Raw genomic sequence first — 19265 nt, 5'->3', positions numbered from 1 at the left:
TTTTCATCATTTTATTTTTAACTATCCTTGTTTTTATATTCAAATGTGTCTCTTATAGACAACATATAGATGTATCTTCCTTTTTTATTCAGTCTGACAATCTCTATCTTTTAAGTGGGCGTTTGGTCCATTTACATTTATTGTAATAATTTATACGAGTGAGTTTACATCTAACATTTTGCTATTTGTTTTCCATTCATTCCTCCTATTTTAATCTCTGTTGCTGATTTTTCCCACCTTTGTTTCTATTAACCAAATTTTTTTTTTTTTTTTTTTTTGCAGTACGCGGGCCTCTCACTGTTGTGGCCTCTCCCGTTGCGGAGCACAGGCTCCGGATGCGCAGGCTCAGCGGCCATGGCTCACGGGCTTAGCCGCTCTGCGGCATGTGGGATCTTCCTGGACCAGGGCACAAACCCACGTCTCCTGCATCGGCAGGCGGACTCTCAACCACTGCGCCACCAGGGAAGCCCCCCAAATATTTTTTAAGAGTTTCATTTTATGTTCTCTATTAAATTCTTACCTATACCTCTTCTCATTTTTTTTAGTGGTTACTTTAGGGCTAAGAATATGAATCCTCAATGGGTCCATACGGGGTCAATACTGTAACTGTTTGCTCTTCAAATCTGACACTACAAACTTTCTCTCCCATCTCACATCACACCTGACACTATTCATTTCATTCTTTCCATTTTCTGCTTCCTACTTCATAACCATACAACAGTATAATTCCATTCACCTGGCCTTGTCTTTTGTGCAATTGTTGTTTTAAAGAAAATTACAAGAAAAAGCATAGAATTTTACGTTTACCCAGCTATTTACTGTTTCCAGTGTTCTTCTTTCCTTTTCATAGATGTAAATTTTTATCTGGGATCATCTCCCATCAGCTAAATGACATCTGTTAGTGCGTTTGCAGTTCTGCTGGCACCATATTCTCTGAGCTTTCATGTGTCTCATTATGCCTTTTTTTCACCCTCGTTTATGAAGTATATTTTCACTGAGTATGAATTGACAGTTTCAGTCTTTTCCTTTTGGTACTTTATAAAAATGTCTTCTCATTGTCTTCTGGCCTTTACTGCATCTTCACATAAGTATTCATAATTCATATGACCGTTCTTCTGTATGCAATATATCTGTTTTCCTTTGATGACTTTCAAGATTTCCTCTTAATCTTTGGATTTCAGCACTTGGACTATTATTAATTTAGGGATGATTCTTTTCATACTTAATCTGCATGGCATTCACTGAACTTCTGGGATCTGTGAGGTGGTGTTTTACATCAATCTGAGAAGTTTGTGACCCTTATTTCCTTAAGTAGTTTTTCTTCCCTTTTCTCACTCTCTTTTCCTTCTTGGATTCCAATTATAAGTATGTTAACATTGTATCACAGATGCTTGAGGTTCTGTTAATTTTTCTTTTATCTTTTGACTTCTCATTCTTCAGTTTGGTTAATTTCTCTTTATCTAAGTTCACAGACTCTTTTATCCTACTTCTCCAATCTGATGCTAAGCTGATCTAGTAAAATATCATTTCTGTATTATATTTTTCATTTCTAGAGTTTCTATTAATTTTTAAAATATTTTTTCCTTTCCCTGATCAGCTCAAGTATTAAGATAATATTTTCATTTAGTTCTTTGACATATTTTCATTTGATTCCCTGAATGAGGTCCACTGCCTAAAAGCAGTCATCTTATTTGTTTTGTGCAGCTTTATAGTTGTTTATGGTGTATGGGTTAGTCTGGTAAGTTATTTCATTATGGCTGGAAGCAAAAGTACTGACAAATTCTTCTTATATTTTTGTACGTGAAAAATAAAGCAAAGTTTCATCTATAGAAGACTGGCATTGCAACGATCCTAATCATATCTTTTCTAGAAACTATGATACTAGTCAGCAACCAGTCACTTTATGCAGAGAATATAAACTTCAGGAATATTCTCTGAAGAAAACTGGACACAAAATTAGTTCTAACAAATGCTATCAGCAACCAAGGAAAACAGAGTGAGAGAAAATGAAGCTGAGCCACGATTTTCTTCAAGCAAGTACAGTTACAAATATGTAGACTGCTGATAAGCACAAAATAGGTTATGAATGAAAATTTTTATGATGATGGTGTTGGCATTTATGATTGTACAAAACTATCCCATGTGATACTGTTACTAGGACTCCTGAATGACAGTTTACAAAATGTATTATATGGTGTACGTGAAAATGCTAACCAAACAATTAAATGCAAATGTTGCACCAAAAATGACACTCATTTCCAATAACATTCTTTTATATTTTGCAAAGACCTTTGTACAAGGTTCGTTCTCCTGAAAGTTTTGTCTTTCATCATGCATGACACAACAACACTCATGAGGATGGATTCAACATGTGAAAAAGCACATACACAAATAATCACATTGCACCTTGTACTTTAGACTCAACATTTCCCATAAAAAGTGGCTCAGAAAAATGTCCATCTCCCTGAATACTGTCTAGTTCCAAAGAGTTGGCTAAAATATATTTTAAGTGGGGTTTGTTATTCTTGTAAGTCCATTCTGTTTGTTGTATAAACACATACAAAATAATTTTTCACCACTTATAAATTTTGGCAAATTATAACCATAAACTAAATAGGATTAAGTATATTAATTATGCTGATTTAAAAAGAGTCCAAAATACATGCTGTGGCTCAACAAAAAGGAAGGAAATTGGCGAAAAGGACACCCTTTCCTATTAGAATATTATATTCTTGAGATAAAGAACACTTGTGGTATTATCTGTTAAGACAAAACAAAACAACTAAGTTTTATATTATTTAAGTTTTGTCTTACAAAGCTCAGGACGTTCACTTTTAGAGGCATGTAAAGCTGAAGACTTAAGAGTTGTTTGAAGCAGTATTGGATATACTTGACCACATCTGTGAGTTGAAGTGTGTGCTTCTATTACCCTCACTGTTTGCAAACACTCATGACTAACTTCAAAAGACTCCAAAAAATGCTATGTATGTTCAACTATTCTTACTGCACCCTAAATTTCTCTTATGAACAAAGGGGTGTGCCAGGTAACTTAGATCTGCAGAAAAGACAGAGTGGCAACAACGACATGAATAATGTTGGAACCAGAAACACACACACACACAAATCAAGTAAATTAGGTTCAATCATTCATGTTTCTAATAGATACCTGGACGTTTAACTTCATGTTTCACTTCAGTTTTGAAGATCACAAGATACAGATTATAATTATTTGGGTAGAGTAGAGATCTTAGGTAGTTATATAAAATTCAAGATTAAACAAAAGCAGAAATACAATGGGATATTACCTTCAACCATTTAGATCAGGGGTTGGCAGGACTGTGGACCAAACCCTCTGCCTGTTTTTGTGACTAAAGTTTTATTGACACATAGCCATGCCTTTCACTGACATGTTGCCCATGGCTGCTTCAGCACCACAATAGCAGAGCAAGCAGCTGTGATACCCCAAAATACTACCTGCACTTCACAGGAAAAATTGATGACACCAGATTTAAGTAACTGCCTAAATTTTTCAATTCATTCAATTTCTTAACAGAACATTACAACCTACTGACATTTTAAAGACTTGAGAATATGCATACACCAGTCTAAGCAGGAGAGAAATCCAGCTTCGGTTAGAAGGATGGATGTACAAACTCTTCTCTTGCTTTGTAAAGAATTAAATAAAATTTTATAGGATTTAAAAAAAAAGTCTGTATCATATTTAAGTCTAAATGAAAAGTTTAAAAACATTTATTTATATAGACATATATATAATCATGCCAATTTTCCTTCCAAGTTTTATTTAGAGCGTATTTACTATTTCTGGACTTCTGGTTCTCAAAATCTGAATGACAGCACCATGATTTTAAAAGTTAGAAAGATCGCAGTTGCTGGCACTGACTTCATGAAGCAGACGGGACCTGCTGCTCACCTGGGGGTGTGTAGGCGTCCATCGAGGTCTGCACAACCAAGGACCTGCGTTTGGAAGGCATAGGCACTGCCATCTTCCTTTCTTTGTGTTTAGCGAGCGCAGCCTGGACAGCTTCTGTATGGACGTCTGAAACAAAGCGAGAGCTAAATCACTCCATTGTTCAGGGACAGCCCGAAGGCCCCAAGCTTTTCTGCTTTCTTTCTGGTCCTGTGGAAGAGTTTATCATCCTACAGAAACTGTCACAAATGGATGAGTGGGGAAGGAAGGAAAATAAGTGTAAACCTGCTAGTTTGAAAGCTCCAGGAAAAAGGCATTCAAATTCATTCACAGACTTTTAACTGTTCATTTTATTACCCTAGATCTGTATAAATAATCAGATACGGGATGTAAATCGCTGTGATTTTTCTTTTCTTAGAGTGAAAGGACATGGATCTTCAGATATTTCTTCACAGGTCACATTTTCAAGCTTCTTAATTCATTTCAATGTTCTGTTAAGGTAAGTATGTACACCTTACAGGCTGTACGGTAATGATCTTAGCTAACACTTTCCAAATATCAGTTATGGGGCAGTCACTATGTTAGGTATTTTGTGTGTATGAACCCATTATGTTAACTCCACAAATGATATTTTACTGCCGATTTTGTAAGGTGGTGTCCTCAGGGCTTGGCGTGGAGAATCAGGTGGACAAGGTACTGTGTCTCATGCAGCTCACTTTCTAAAGGGTTAAAGACAGACAACAGACAATCAAAGGGGGTAAGAATGAAAATAAGATAAAAAGATTGAGTACCTACTTAACTGTGAAGCCAGGGAAGAGCTCTCTTACTGTGAAATTTGAATAGTAAGATGAGAATCTCCAAGACAGAGGGAAAAGCCAGCTCAAAGGCCCTGCACTGTGAATGAGGATGGTGCTGGCACAATGCACACAACACCAGCAGAGGGACTCACCAGGATGAAGGGCTTTACAGGAGTGGTACAGAGCTTGGCTACCATTCTAACTTTGACAGGGAAGCATGGGGGAAGAAGGGTGAGCATGGATGACATGATCTGATTCCATTTTGGAGGGCTCATTCTGGATGTTGTGAAGGAGACTGCAGGAGAATCAGAGTAGGAGCCAGGAAACCAGTTAGAAGTCTGCAGTCAGGATACTACTACACCCACAATCCTGGACTTCTTGGACATTTGCATATCATCTCTTGTGAAGTATATGTCCAAGTGTTTGAGCTGCCTTTTTATTACTGATTTATACTAGTTCTTTATATATTATGGATACAAGCTTTTTTTTTAAAGATATATGTTTTGAAAATACTCATCCCAAGTCTATGGCTCAACTTTCAAACCCTTAATAGTGTGCTTGATGAGGAGAAATTTTTCATTTTCATGAGATTCATTTTGTTATCTTTTCCTCTCTAGCTAGTGCTTTTTGAATCCTGCCTATAAATTTCTACCTACCCCAAGGTTCAAAAAATACACTCCTTTGTTTTCTTTGGGAAGCTTTATACTTTTACCTTTTACTTTTAGGTCTAGGTAACATCTCAAGTTAATTTTTCTAAGTAGTGGAAGTGGAGGTTGGTGTTCACATTTTCCCACATGCTTACCTGATTTTTCAAGTACCATTTGTTGTAAAGATTTTCCTTTCCTTATTAAATTGCCCTAGCTCCTTTGTCAAGTGTCACCTGACCATGTGTGTACGGGTTTAATTTTGAACTCTCCATCTGGTACAGTAAATCCATTTGTCTATCCTTCTGCTAGTTCTATACTATGTTGATTAATTATATATTTTTTTCAGTTAGAGTATTTACAAAACATATAAGATTCACCCTCCCAGCAATTTTCAGGTGGTCAGCACAATACTGTCAACCACATGTACGTTATTGTGCCACAGACCCCAGAAGTCCCCATCCATCCTGCATGACTGAAGCTCTCCACCCACCTAACAGCAGCTCACCACCTCCCTGCCCCCAATCCTGAGCAACCACCATTCTACTTTCTGTTTCTATGAGTTTACTATTTTAGATCCCTCATATAAGTGGAATCACACAGCATTTGTCTTTCTGTGACTGGCTTATTTCTCACAGCAAAATGTCCTCAAGAATATGCTGTAGAATATGTCGTAATTTCCTTTCCTTTTAAGGCTCAGCAGTATTCCACTACATATACACACCATATTTTCTTTATCCATTCATCCACCGATGGATTTAAGTTGCTCTGACCTCCTGGCTAATGTGAATAATGCTGCTATGACTATTGGTGTGGCAATATCTGCTCGCATCCCTGCTTTAATATTTTGGATATATATCCAAATAGAATTCATAAATCACATGGTGGTTCTATTTTTTATTTTTTGAGGAAGCTCCATACTGTTTTCCATAGCTGCTGCACCATTTTACATTCCTACCAACAGTGCACAAGGGTTCCAATCTATCTACATACTCACCAACATTTGTTTTCTGTTTAAGAAAAATTTTTATAATAGCCATCCTAATGGGTGTGAGTGGTATCCCACTGTGGTTCTGAGTTGCATTTTCCTGATAATTAGTAATGTTGAACATCTTTTAATGGACTTATAGGCCATTTGTGCATCTTCCTTGGAGAAATGTCTATTAAAGTTTTTTGCCGATTATTAAATTCGGTTATTTAATGTTACTGAGTTGTAGGAGTTATTTATATATTCTGGATATTAAGCCATGATCAGATGTATACAAGAGGATATGTTCTTCAATTTCATAGGTTGCCTTTTCCCTCTATTGTTTCTTTACTGCAAAGAAGTTTTAAGTATGATGTAGTCTCACTTGTCTAATTTTGCTTTTGCTGCCTGTGCTTTTGGTGTCATATTCAATAAATCACTGCCAAATCCAATGTCATGAAGCTTTCCCCCTTTGTTTTCTTCTAAGAATTCTACAGTGTCAGGTCTTACATTTAGGTCTATAATCTATTTTGAGTTAATTTTTGTATATGGTGTAAGATAATGGTCCAACCTCTTTCTTTTGCAAAACAAAAGCCAATTTTCCCAACACTGTTAGTTGAAGAGACTATCCTTTCCCCACTGTGCAGCTCTGGCAGCCTTGTCCAAGATCATCTGACCATATACACAGAGTGTATTTCTGGGCTTTCTATTCTTTTCCATTATTCTACATGCCTGCCTTTATGCCTGTACCACAGGGTTTTGATTACTGTACCTTTGTAATTTATATTGAAATCAGGAATTGTGAGGCCTCCATTTTGTGGTTCTTTCTCAAGATCGTTTTGCTTATCTGAGGTCCTTTGAGATTCCATATGAATTTTAGAATTTTTTCATTTCTGCAAAAAATGTCATTGGGGTATTGATAAGGAAGATTATTGTAGTTTTATCATAAATTTTGATATTAGGTAGTGCAAGTCCTCCGACTTTGTTCTTTTCAAGTTTGTTCTGGCTATCCAGATTTGATCTCATTTTCATGGAAATTTTAGAAACACTCTGTCAATTTCTACAAAAACTCTGTTGGGATTTTGATTAGATTCATGTTAAATCTATAAATCAATGTAGAGAGACTATCTTAATATTGAGTCTTCCAATCCATGAACACACGGTGGATCTCTCCATTTTTTTCCTCCTTTAATTTCTACCAACAATGTTCTGTAACTTTCACTGAGGAAGTCTTCCTAAATGCTGGATGTTACTGATGTTATTATAAAAAGCATTGTTTTTTTATTTCACTTACAATTTTTGTTGCTAGTGTATACAAATACAATTAGTTTTTAGATACTGAATTTCTCCCTTCCGCCCTTGCAAAATTCACATTATTTCTACTAGTTTTGTAAATTCCTTAAAATGTTCAAAATAAACCATCATGGTGTCTGTAAATATAGTTTTACCCCTTCCTTTTCAGTTCAGTGAACTACACAAAAATATTGAGTAGTCATGTAAGGGTGACAAAATTACAATGTATTGTTTTTTGTCCATTCTTTTAGATATATGCAAGGTTTTTTGCCTTGAGCATAAATTACTTCTGCAATCAGATAAAAGTTATATTTTTGACATAAAACAATCATTTTAGAAAATATGAATAGATTAGAAAGGTACATTTTAAAGAAGTGTGGATTTTTTCCCACATTTAAAAAAATTGCTAAAACCAAACACAAGTGTGCTAAATTTTTTTCACAAAATTGAAAGAAAATAGTAAAACAAGAATATTTTCAATCACAAAGACACTCACATGCCCAAACTAGGAGCCACTCCTGGCCTATGCCCCAGAAGGTAAAGAGTTTACCCACAGTTGGCCATGAGTCAGAAATAAGTGCTTGTTGCTGTTAAGTCACTAAGATGTTGGATAGCTTACTGTACAGCAAAATTGAACAATACATAAACTGATGAAGTAACTAATTCTTTTCAAAAGCCAACTCTGTGTCTTATTTTAACTGCAAAACAATGGCATAAGAAACATTTAAAACATCTATAAATAGCACCCTGAAGGGTCCATAACACAACATGATGAATAACGATGGTAGGTGGAATACCAGGATGACCCTCCCCAAACAGCAGTGCTGGCGTGATCACTGAAGACCCCTAGAGACCATGCTCACCCAGTCAAAACAAGGCAAAGATACGGAAAGAGGTGTGCGGCCCTGAAGTTGAAGAGCTGCCTCTGGGGTGCACAGTGTAATTAGGGCAAAAAGCATTCACGGCAATGTTGAATGAAATGTTAGGATCAGAATTACCTCCACATGGTAAGCTTTTCAGGGCTTAATACTCCCCACTCCCAACCCAAATATCCAAACCAAAAAAGGACCACTAACATCTCAGGAGAGTGACTAGATGGAGAGACCTTTTTGGAAAGATGTTTCGAAATATGATGATTAGTCGGGGGAGAAAACCAACCCATGTCACCGTGCGACTCTCCTGGTTGTTCTAACTTGGCTTCTCCCTTCCATCCTCAACAAGACTGGGAGCTCTCCTAGTTCCCCCTGTTGCCAGTTGTACGTGTCTAACAGCTGCAGGACAAGAGGAGAGATTAAGACTGGACCACACGGCAAAGGGGACACAATGAAGTCTATCTTCTGTGAGAACCAACATGTGTCATCGGGTGCCATGGGGAGGCCCCTTGGCAGTTCCAAGAGCCCTGGATTCCAGGAAGGGGCGTCTGGATCAACAGTTAAGAAGACTGGAAAAGGGGTATTAGCTGAGAATACGTTCATAGCTCTTAGCCTAAAACCCAGATCAATCCTACAAGACCTCACGAAACTAAAAACTTTTAGGAAAACGTGGATAAGCAGGTTGCTACACAGCGAATCTTCCCTTGAAAGCTCAGCATCATTGCACGGGACGCATCCATGAGTGACATCAGTAGCTCTGATGCAGGAACCACGAAGGCATTTGATTAAGTGTCACAGAACCTTAATTACAAGCGTCTTGGATGCAATTCTTACACAGCCATGTGAATTAGGAACTAGATGAAAGCTGAGGAAGGGAAATAATAAGAAGTGGAGTCTCCCACTCATTTGAGGTGCTGGGCAGGGAGACAGAACAGTCGAGCTCCCGGCCACACAACGCGTCAACAAGAGCTGCTGATCATTATGAGCCCTGAGTTCCAGGGAAGGTCTGAAGCACAAATGGACCGAAAAAGATTAAACTAAATACCAGGAGGAAACAATATGGCTCAAGAGCTGTACATTTAGTTTTACAGGAAAGGGAACTGCTATTTTCTAGTATTTCTAACGTCAATGGAGACAAGTACCAAAAAGCGGTCAAAGACATCCCACACTTCCCACGAAGGGGCTGGGAAGTGGCAGACTGCAAGTCCATGGACACAGAACATGATTTTAGTTTGGGATTCCACAGTGGCATTGATGTTACCAAAGCACAGAGGAAAGAAGCCAGTCTGATCAAGAAGCACTGAATTAGGCAGGGCAAACATGGCAAGGGTGTAGGAAAAAGGGCAAAGATTTGAAAGCTTTCATAGCATAATGAAAGGCACCGTGCTACCCGGAAACCAAACGTGACCTCCGCCCTCCAGGGCAGGGGTGTCTCACAGAGCTATCCCTACAGAGCTGTACAGGACACGCTGGGTGAACTGCTGGCTGGTGCACAGTGCAGGGGCCGCAGAAGCCAGCAACACGCAAGAACCAAGAACCACTCCTGCTGAAAGGCCTCCACCTCCTCTGGTAACAGCTGCACATCAAGTCAGCTGACAAAGACAATGCAAGGGCCTAGATCCATTCTTTCCTGAGAAGGCAATGAAGGTGGATGCAGGTCTGAGAGGCGATAAATTGATTATGCCACATTTGAAAATAGGAAGCAAAACTAAGTAAAATCCTCTCATCCGCCCTTCCTTCCTCTGTGGCAGCATTCACAGCTTATTCAGCCTGGGTCTTTCATTCAAACATTCTCAAAGTATCCATCTATTCAGAGAAACGAGATATTTAAGGTCAGCTTCACGTGGCATGGAATAAACAGATCACTCTGGCTAGTAAAGAATTTTTTGGGTACTTACATTTATAGTGTTAGACAAATTGACATGCTAATAAGATGTACTTCTTCAGCAGAGTTTCAAAAATAGTGAAAATGGTAATATAAAATACGCCCATAGTTCTAGGCAAACGCAAGAATACTGAAGTGAGAGTCCAGGCTTTGGAATCAGAATGCTGGTTCTGCCACTTACTAACTGTAAAATACTGAATAAAATTTTAAATCCTTCTAGGCCTCACTTTGATCATCTGTAAAATGGAAACAAAAATAACAGAGTTGCTGTGAGAATTACGTAAGTTAAAATATACAAAGCAAGCCACTAGGTACCTGTCACCTAGCAGCACTCATTAATGACAGCTGTTTTTATTAATATTTTGAAGCAATGGTTTGGTACAGTGGGTTTGATCAACTGAAAAGGCCCAAGGAATCAGCACTGATAGTCTGTCTTGGAGTGACACCACCACAACGATGGTGTTCTTGCCAGGCACACATCACAGACCATGGGGTAAACCTACGAATTATACTCAGCACAAAAGGAAGGAAGACAGGCACTAAATGCTGATGCCTCTGAGCATGGGTTCCCATTGCTGCAGCCTCGGGTCTGCAGCTCAGAGGTCAACCCCAGAGGGCACGCACTCGGTCGAAGGTTCTTACTCTTCACAAGACTTCCATATTTTTGACCCCTGCATCAACAGTCTCAACAAGGTCTTCGAACAGATACAAGTTTCTTAATAACCTGAACAGAAGCTCTATTTTCCTTTTGGTTTCTTCAAAACAGACTGTACTTTCATTTGCTCAGTAAGAAACTACTATCCTGCAACACAGTAACCAGTGGGATATTTGAAGAATAAATTATAAATAACTAGACACCTTTACCCCCCTCAGAGGAAGGGCGTATCTCTGTGTATCTATGGGTTTAAATCTTATTTATTTATTTATTTAACATCTTTATTGGAGTATAATTGCTTTACAGTGGTGTGTTAGTTTCTGCTTTATAACAAAGTGAATTAGCTATACATATACATATATCTCCATATCTCCTCCCTCTTGCGTCTCCCTCCCACCCTCCCTATCCCACCCCTCTAGGTGGTCACAAAGCACCGAGCTGATCTCCCTGTGCTATGCGGCGGCTTCCCACTAGCTATATATTTCACATTTGGTAGTATATATATGTGCATGCCACTCTCTCACTTTGTCCCAGCTTACCCTTCCCCCTCCCCGTGTCCTTAAGTCCATTCTTTACACCTGCGTCTTTATTCCTGTCCTGCCCCTAGGTTCTTCAGAACCATTCTTTTTTCTTTTTTTAGATTCCATATATATGTGTTAGCAAATGGTATTTTTCTCTTTCTGACTTACTTCACTCTGTATGACAGACTCTAGTTCCATTCCCCTCACTACAAATAACTCAATTTCGTTTCTTTTTATGGCTGAGTAATATTCCATTGTATATATGTGCCACACCTTCTTTATCCATTCATCTGTCGATGGACACTTAGGTTGCTTCCATGTCCTGGCTATTGTAAATAGAGCTGCAGTGAACATTGTGGTACATGACTCTTTTTGAATTTTGGTTTTCTCAGGGTATATGCCCAGTAGTGGGACTGCTGGGTCATATGGTAGTTCTATTTTTAGTTTTTTAAGGAACCTCCATACTGTTCTCCATAGTGGCTGTACCAATTCACATTCCCACCAGCAGTGCAAGAGGGCTCCCTTTTCTCCACACCCTCTCCAGCATTTATTGTTTGTAGATTTTTTGATGATGGCCATGCTGACTGGTGTGAGGTGATACCTAATTGTAGTTTTGACTTGCATTTCTCTAATGATTAGTGATGTTGAGCATCCTTTCATGTGTTTGTTGGCAATCTGTATATCTTCTTTGGAGAAAAGTCTATTTAGGTCTTCTGTCCATTTTGGGATTGGGTTGTTTTTTTGATATTGAGCTGCATGAGTTACTTGTATGTTTTGGAGATTAATCCTTTGTCAGTTGCTTCATTTGCAAATATTTTCTCTCATTTCTAAGGGTTGTCTTTTCGTCTTGTTTATGGTTTCCTTTGCTGTGCCAAAGGTTTTAAGTTTCATTAGGTCCCATTTGTTTATTTTTGTTTTTATTTCCATTTCTCTAGGAGGTGGGTCAAAAAGGATCTTGTTGTGATGTATGTCAGAGAGTGTTTGTTCTGCCTATGTTTCCCTCTAAGAGTTTTATAGTGTCTGGCCTTACATTTAGGTCTTCAATCCATTTTGAGTTTATTTTTGTGTATGGTGTTAGGGAGTGTTCTGATTTCATTCTTTTTTTTTTTTTTTTATTTCATTCTTTTACATGTAGCTGTCCAGTTCTCCCAGCACCACTTATTGAAGAGGCTGTCTTTTCTCCATATGGGTTTAAATCTTAAGAAATACTGATGCTTGCCTGCCTCACTTCTCCCTCCTGAAGTCAAAAGCCATGACCCATTTTGCTCGTGCTGCTCTCAGAGCCCACATTATATCGATACAATTAACAGTAGGTATGTAGACAGAGAGGGGGATGCCCCTCCCACCCCGAAGGAAGGCAACAGTGAATCAACAGAAGAGAATGTTTTCTGTAAGGAAGCTTATTTGTTTCCAATAGTGTAACAACTGAGACCGAGATGCAAGCCAGACTGCTTGGGTTCACATCCCAGTCCCTCTGCAAGACTTCTGACACATTACTTAACCTATATGTGCCTCAATTTCCTCATGTGCAAAAAAATGAAGCAAGAAGAGTGCCTGCCCACTGGGGTGGCTACAAGGACTATGTGAGTCAGTTCATTACAAGACTCAGGGCAGAGTCTGGCTCGTGGTACTGAGAACACTATACTGTAGTCAGATCGTAACATGATGTGTCCAGTATTAATGTTTCCAGACTCTAAGCTGGAGAGAGAAGACAGGGAAGAAACAAGTGTGGGAGAAACTGAGCTTCTTGGATTCTGACTACTGCCACTCCTCAGCCCCACCACCAACCAGGGCCTGTCCAGGCTCAATTCCACCAGAGTTTCTTCTGTGGTCGTACTGTTTTTGTGCTTTGAGTAAAATATGCACATAGAAGTACAGTTGTGCTATCAAATTACCAATGGCATTGTTTACAGAACTAGAACAAAAAAATCTTAAAATCTGTATGGAGACAAAAAAGACCCCGAATAGCCAAAGCAATCTTGAGGGAAAAAAAGAGCTGGAGGAATCAGACTTCCTGACTTCAGACTATAATACAAATCTACAGTAATAAGACAATATGGTACTGGCACAAAAACAGAAATACAGATCAATGGAACAGGATAGAAAGCCCAGAGATAAACCCACGCACCTATGGCCAACTAATCTATGACAAAGGAGGCAAGGATATACTATGGAGAAAAGACAGTCTCTTCAATAAGTGGTGCTGGGAAAACTGGACAGCTACATGTAAAAGAATGAAATTAAAACACTCCCTAACACCATACACAAAAATAAACTCAAAATGGATAAAAGACCTACATGTAAGACTGGACACTATAAAACTCTTAAAGGAAAACATAGGAAGAACACTCTTTGATGTAAATCGCAGCAAGATCTTTTTTGACCCACCTCCTAAAGTAATGGAAATAAAAACAAAAATAAACAAGCGGGACCTAATGAAACTTAAAGGCTTTTGCACAGCAAAAGAAACTATAAACAAGACGAAAAGACAACCCTCAGACTGGGAGAAAATATTTGCAAACAAATCTGTGGACAAAGGATTAATCTCCAAAATATATAAACAGCTCATGCAGCTCAGTATTAAAAAAAACAAACAACCCAATCCAAAAATGGGCAGAAGACCTAAATAGACATTTCTCCAAAGAAGACATACAGATGGCCAAGAGGCACATGAAAAGCTGCTCAACATCACTAATTATGAGAGAAATCAAAACTACAATGAGGTATCACCTCAAACTGGTTAGAATGGGTATCATCAGAAAATCTACAAACAAATGCTGGAGAGGGTGTGGAGGAAAGGGAACCCTCTTGCACTGTTGGTGGGAATGTAAATTGATAGAGCCACTATGGAGGACAGTATGGTAGTTCCTTAAAAAACTAAAAATAGAATTACCATATAACCCAGCAATCCTACCACTGGGAATATACCCAGAGTAAACCATAATTCAAAAAGACACAAGCCCATTGTTCACTGCAGCACTATTTACAATAGCCGGGGCATGGAAGCAACCTAAATGCCCATCGACAGACGAATGGATAAACAAGATGTGGTACATATATACAATGGAATATTACTCAGCCATAAAAAGGAACAAAACTGGGTCCTTTGTAGAGACTTGGATGGACCTAGAGACTATCATACAGAGTAAAGTAAGTCAGAAAGAGAAAAACAAATATCGTATATTAATGCATATACGTGGACTCTAGAAAAATGGTACAGGTGAACCGGTTTGCAAGGCAGCAGTAGAGACACAGATGTAGAGAACAAACGTATGGACACCAAGGGTGGAAAGCGGTGGGGGGGTGGTGGTGGTGGGATGAATTGGGAGATTGGGATTGACATGTATACACTAATATGTATAAAACAGATAATAAGAAAAAATAATTGACTATCATGTACTTGACAATAAAAGCCAAGATTCTGAGAACAAAAAAGTTAAAGAGAACCTATATAAAATAGGTAAAGGATTAACTGATGCAGTCTTTTGGGAAAACACTATTTTCAGTAATAATTTGTTACTGTTTATAACAAAAGTGCAACTACTGATTAAAAAAAAAAGTACAGGGGCAGGGAGTGTGTAAAAATGGTGAGAAGAGCGGAGGCGACAAGAAAAGGAATGGTAGTTAAGAAAGCGTGTTTCCAGCGAGCACTGTCTTTGGTCAGAAGTGGAGCCAGGGCCACCATTTGGTTCCACCTACTTGCTGCTTCAGTTCCATTCCCTCCATTTCTCAGTCCTCAGGAAAAACATGTAGGTACATGACTGTACAGAGGGGCATGTACTGACCACTGCACTCATGCGTTCAATTATTCATTGAGCACCTACTGTGTACCTAGTCTCTGCTCTCAAAGAAGGCTGTTTGGGGATGGAGACCAGTACACCAACCAGACAGGAGGATGGGATGGATACGACATGTGAAGAGTGTGGGACCTAAGAATGCAGAAGATGGGCATCTGGCCCAGGCTGCCAGGAGAGGCCTGGGCAGGAAGTGACATGCAGAGAGGACCTAAAAGAACAGTGGGTACTCAAGCCTGTCCAATCAACAAGGACGTGTGACAGAGATTCATCTGCACAGCAACTGACCTTGCTTGTTCCTTAAACCCTTTCACTGGTTCCTGGCCCTCCTGAGTCACGTCAGATGCAGAGGCTCTCTCAGGACACGTACACAGGTCCCATGCACTTCCTCAACCAGTGCTCTTCCTCTCTCTCTCTTTACATTGAGGCTATACAGACACTCCACCTCTTGCACTCCACTCCACCTGCTGGGTCTTTGGCCTTCAGAACTGTTTCCAATGAAGAATGAAGAACGTCGCTCTTCGACAACTGAGTGAATGCGGATTGGTGCCTTTGCTGTGCCAGGCTCTGCTCTAGGTATAAATTATCTTCATTTTTTTTCATCATAAACTCAGCCTATTTTTAACCACCACCTTTAACTAATGCTTTTGTCCTTAATGGACAATAAGGGGGATAAAATTTTATAACAGCTACAAACTAAGTACACAGGAAGCACACCAAAATTTAATTAGAAAAACAAAGGCAATGACTCTTCACCATGAAACAAGCTAGTGAGACACTCTTGAAACATGTGATAGAGAAATTACATGAGTTAAACAAAAAGCGTTTAGAGCAGTGTCTGGTTCAAAGGAAGTGCTGGATAAATGCTGACTGCTGCTAGGATCACGGCTGTTGAGGTTTCACTATGCGTCTTGGAGGAGGCCACAGTTAAGTACCAGCGTGCTAGCTATTGCTACTATTATGCATTTTCTAGAACTTCATACAAATGTATTGTAACATCAGTCTCTTATGCCAGGCTTCCTTCTATCGGTACGATGCTTTGAGATTCACCCATGGCACCTCTGCAGTTCTTTATTGCATCTTGCCTGTTCTTAGCTCTTGCTCTTCCACATAAATTCTACAATCAGTTTAAGTCCCACAGAGGACCCTGTGGGGACTTTTATTAGAATTAAATATAAATTAAGAGAGCTGATATCTCTGCAGGATCCATTATCACAGGGTATCTATTCATTTTGGCATTAATGTCTTCCATATAAAGTTTCACAATTTTTACCATGGAAGTCTGGCCCATATTTTGTTTGATTTTTCATCAGGTTCCTCATAAAGTTTATTGCTACTGTACATAAAAACTTAAATTACATATTTACATGTTGCCAGTGTATAGAAATATTATTAATTTTTGTCTGTTCATATTATATCCAGACATTATGCTAAATCCTTATTATTTCTAGCAATTAATCTATAGATTAGTTGGGGGTTTCTCTGTAGATAAAGTCCTGTAGTTTTCCTTTCTCATCACTGTCCTTTTCCGTTACTGACACAGGCCTCTGTCCTAGAATGAACATGAACACAGAAGGCTTTTTTCTCTTTCCATTCTCTGAAATTGTTTGTTTAGAATCAAACTGGTTCATTTCTTGAACACTGGGTGTAACGTAATATAAAAACCTTCGGAGCCTGGTATATTTTTTGTGAGAAGATTTTTAGCTACTGTTTCCATTTATTTATTGGTCATAGGATTACTTAAGGTTTCCATTTTTTCTTAAGTTTTTAAACTAGGAATTTATCCATTTAATTAAGTTTTCAAATTTATCGTCACATGGTTATTCACAGTATTCCAATTATCTTTTTTCTTCTTGTGTATCTGTAGTAATGTCCCATTTTAAATTCCTTATATCATTTATTTCTGTCTTCTCTGCTTTATCATTCTCACTGGAGGTTTTTCAATGTTATTTGTATATTCTAAGAATCATCTTTGTTGAACTTCTAAATTTTATCATTGTCCTTTATTTCTTTTTTTAATTAACAGACTTTATTTATTTATTTTTTTGCGGTACACGGGCCTCTCACTGTTGTGGCCTCTCCCGTTGCGGAGCACAGGCTAAGGACGCGCAGGCTCAGCGGCCATGGCTCACGGGCCTGGCTGCTCCGCGGCATGTGGGATCTTCCTGGACCGGGGCACAAACCCGCGTCCCCTGCATCGGCAGGCGGACTCTCAACCACTGCGCCACCAAGGAAGCCCTAACAGACTTTATTTTTCGCAGTTATGAACAAAGCTGCTATAAACATTTGCATGCAGGTTTTTGTACGGATATATTTTCAACTTATTTGGGTAAATACCAAAGAGTGTAACTGCTGGATCATATTGTAAGAGTATGTTTAGCTTTAAGAAACCACCAAGCTGTCTTCCTGAGTGGCTGCACCATTTTGCATTCTTGCTAACAATGAATAAGAGTTCCTGTTGCTCCACATCCTTGGCAGCATTTGGTTTTGCCAGCACTCTGGATTTTGGCCACTCTAACAGTAGTATCTTATTGTTTTAATTTGTGATTTCCTGATGATGTATGTTGAGTATATTTTCCTATGCTTACTTTTCATCTGTGTACCTTCTTTGGTGTGGTATCTACTTAGACCTTTTGCCCACTTCTTAACTGGGTTGCTTGTTTTCTTACTCTTGACTTTAAGAGTTCTTTGTATATTTTGGATACCAGTCCTTTATCAGATATGTGTTTTGCAAAGCTTTTTCTCCTAATCTGTGGTTTGTTTCTCATTCTCTTAACTATGTCTTTTTTAGAGCAGAAGTTTCTAATTTTAATGACGTTCAACTTACCAATATTTCTTCCATGGACTGCGCTTTTGATGTTGTATCAGAAAGTCATCACCAAACCCAAGGTAACCTATATTATCTTCCAGGAATTTTATAGCTTTTTGTTTTACATTTATGTCTATAATCCATTTTGAGTTAATTTTTGTGAAAGCTGTAAGATCTGTATCTAGGTTCATTTTTAACATGTCAAAGTCCAGTTGTTCCAGTGCTATGTGTTGAAAAGATTGTCACATATTGGTTAACTGTATTTATGTTGGTCTATTTCTGGGCTGTCTAAAATATGATCCATTGACCTACATGTCTTTTCTTTCACCAATACCTCACAGTCTTGACTATTACTAGTTTATAGCAGGTCTTGAAGTCAAGTGGTATCAGTCCTCTGACTTTGTTCTTCTATAACATGTTGGCTATTTTGGGTCTTTTACCTTTTCATATCAACTTTAAAATCAGTTTGTTGATATTCACAATATAATTTGCTGGGATTTTGGCGGGGATTGTCCTGAATTTATAGATAAAATTGGGAAGACCTGACATCTTGACAATATTGAGTCTTCCTATCCATTTATTTAGATCTTATGATTTATTTAATCACTTTTATAGTTTCCTTCATATAGGCTTTGCACATTTTTTAGAGCTCTACCTAAGTATTTCATGTTTTTGGTGCTAATGTAAACAACATTGTTTTGGTTTTTTGTTTGGTTTTTTATTGAAGCATAGCTGATTTATAATATTGCATTAGTTTCCAGTATACAGCAAAGTGATTCAGATATATGTATGTGTGTATTCTTTTTCACATTCTTTTCCATTATGGTTTATTACAGAATATTGAATATAGTTCCTTGTGCTATACAGTAGGACCTTGTTGTTTATCCATTCTCTATATAATACTTTGCATCTGCTAATCTCAAATTCCCAATCCATCCCCCCCACCCCACCTCCCCCTGGGCAACCACAAATCTGTTCTCTATGTCTATTTCATAGGTAAGTTCATTTGTGTCCTATTTTAGATTCCACATATAAGTGATACCATATGGTATTTGTCTTTCTCTTTATGACTCTGCTTAGTATGATCATCTCTAGGTCCA

The 19265-nt window shown here is 38.4% G+C and overlaps 1 protein-coding gene across 2 annotated transcripts in view; it reads right to left on the bottom strand.

Annotated features, from left to right (window-relative positions):
• Positions 1–19265, bottom strand: part of DIP2C (disco interacting protein 2 homolog C) — a 358664-nt gene that overhangs the window by 141675 nt on the left and 197724 nt on the right. For both annotated transcript variants that reach the window (XM_030878350.2, XM_030878352.2), the window contains one exon: positions 3932–4057. In XM_030878350.2, the coding sequence (XP_030734210.1) occupies positions 3932–4057 (126 nt within the window). The remainder of the gene's footprint in view (positions 1–3931; positions 4058–19265) is intronic.

Source organism: Globicephala melas, chromosome 2, assembly GCF_963455315.2.
Source record: "Globicephala melas chromosome 2, mGloMel1.2, whole genome shotgun sequence".
Classification (NCBI taxonomy): domain Eukaryota; kingdom Metazoa; phylum Chordata; class Mammalia; order Artiodactyla; family Delphinidae; genus Globicephala; species Globicephala melas.
Note: the sequence above shows the minus strand (reverse complement) of the source record. Positions and strands in the feature narration are given on the sequence as shown.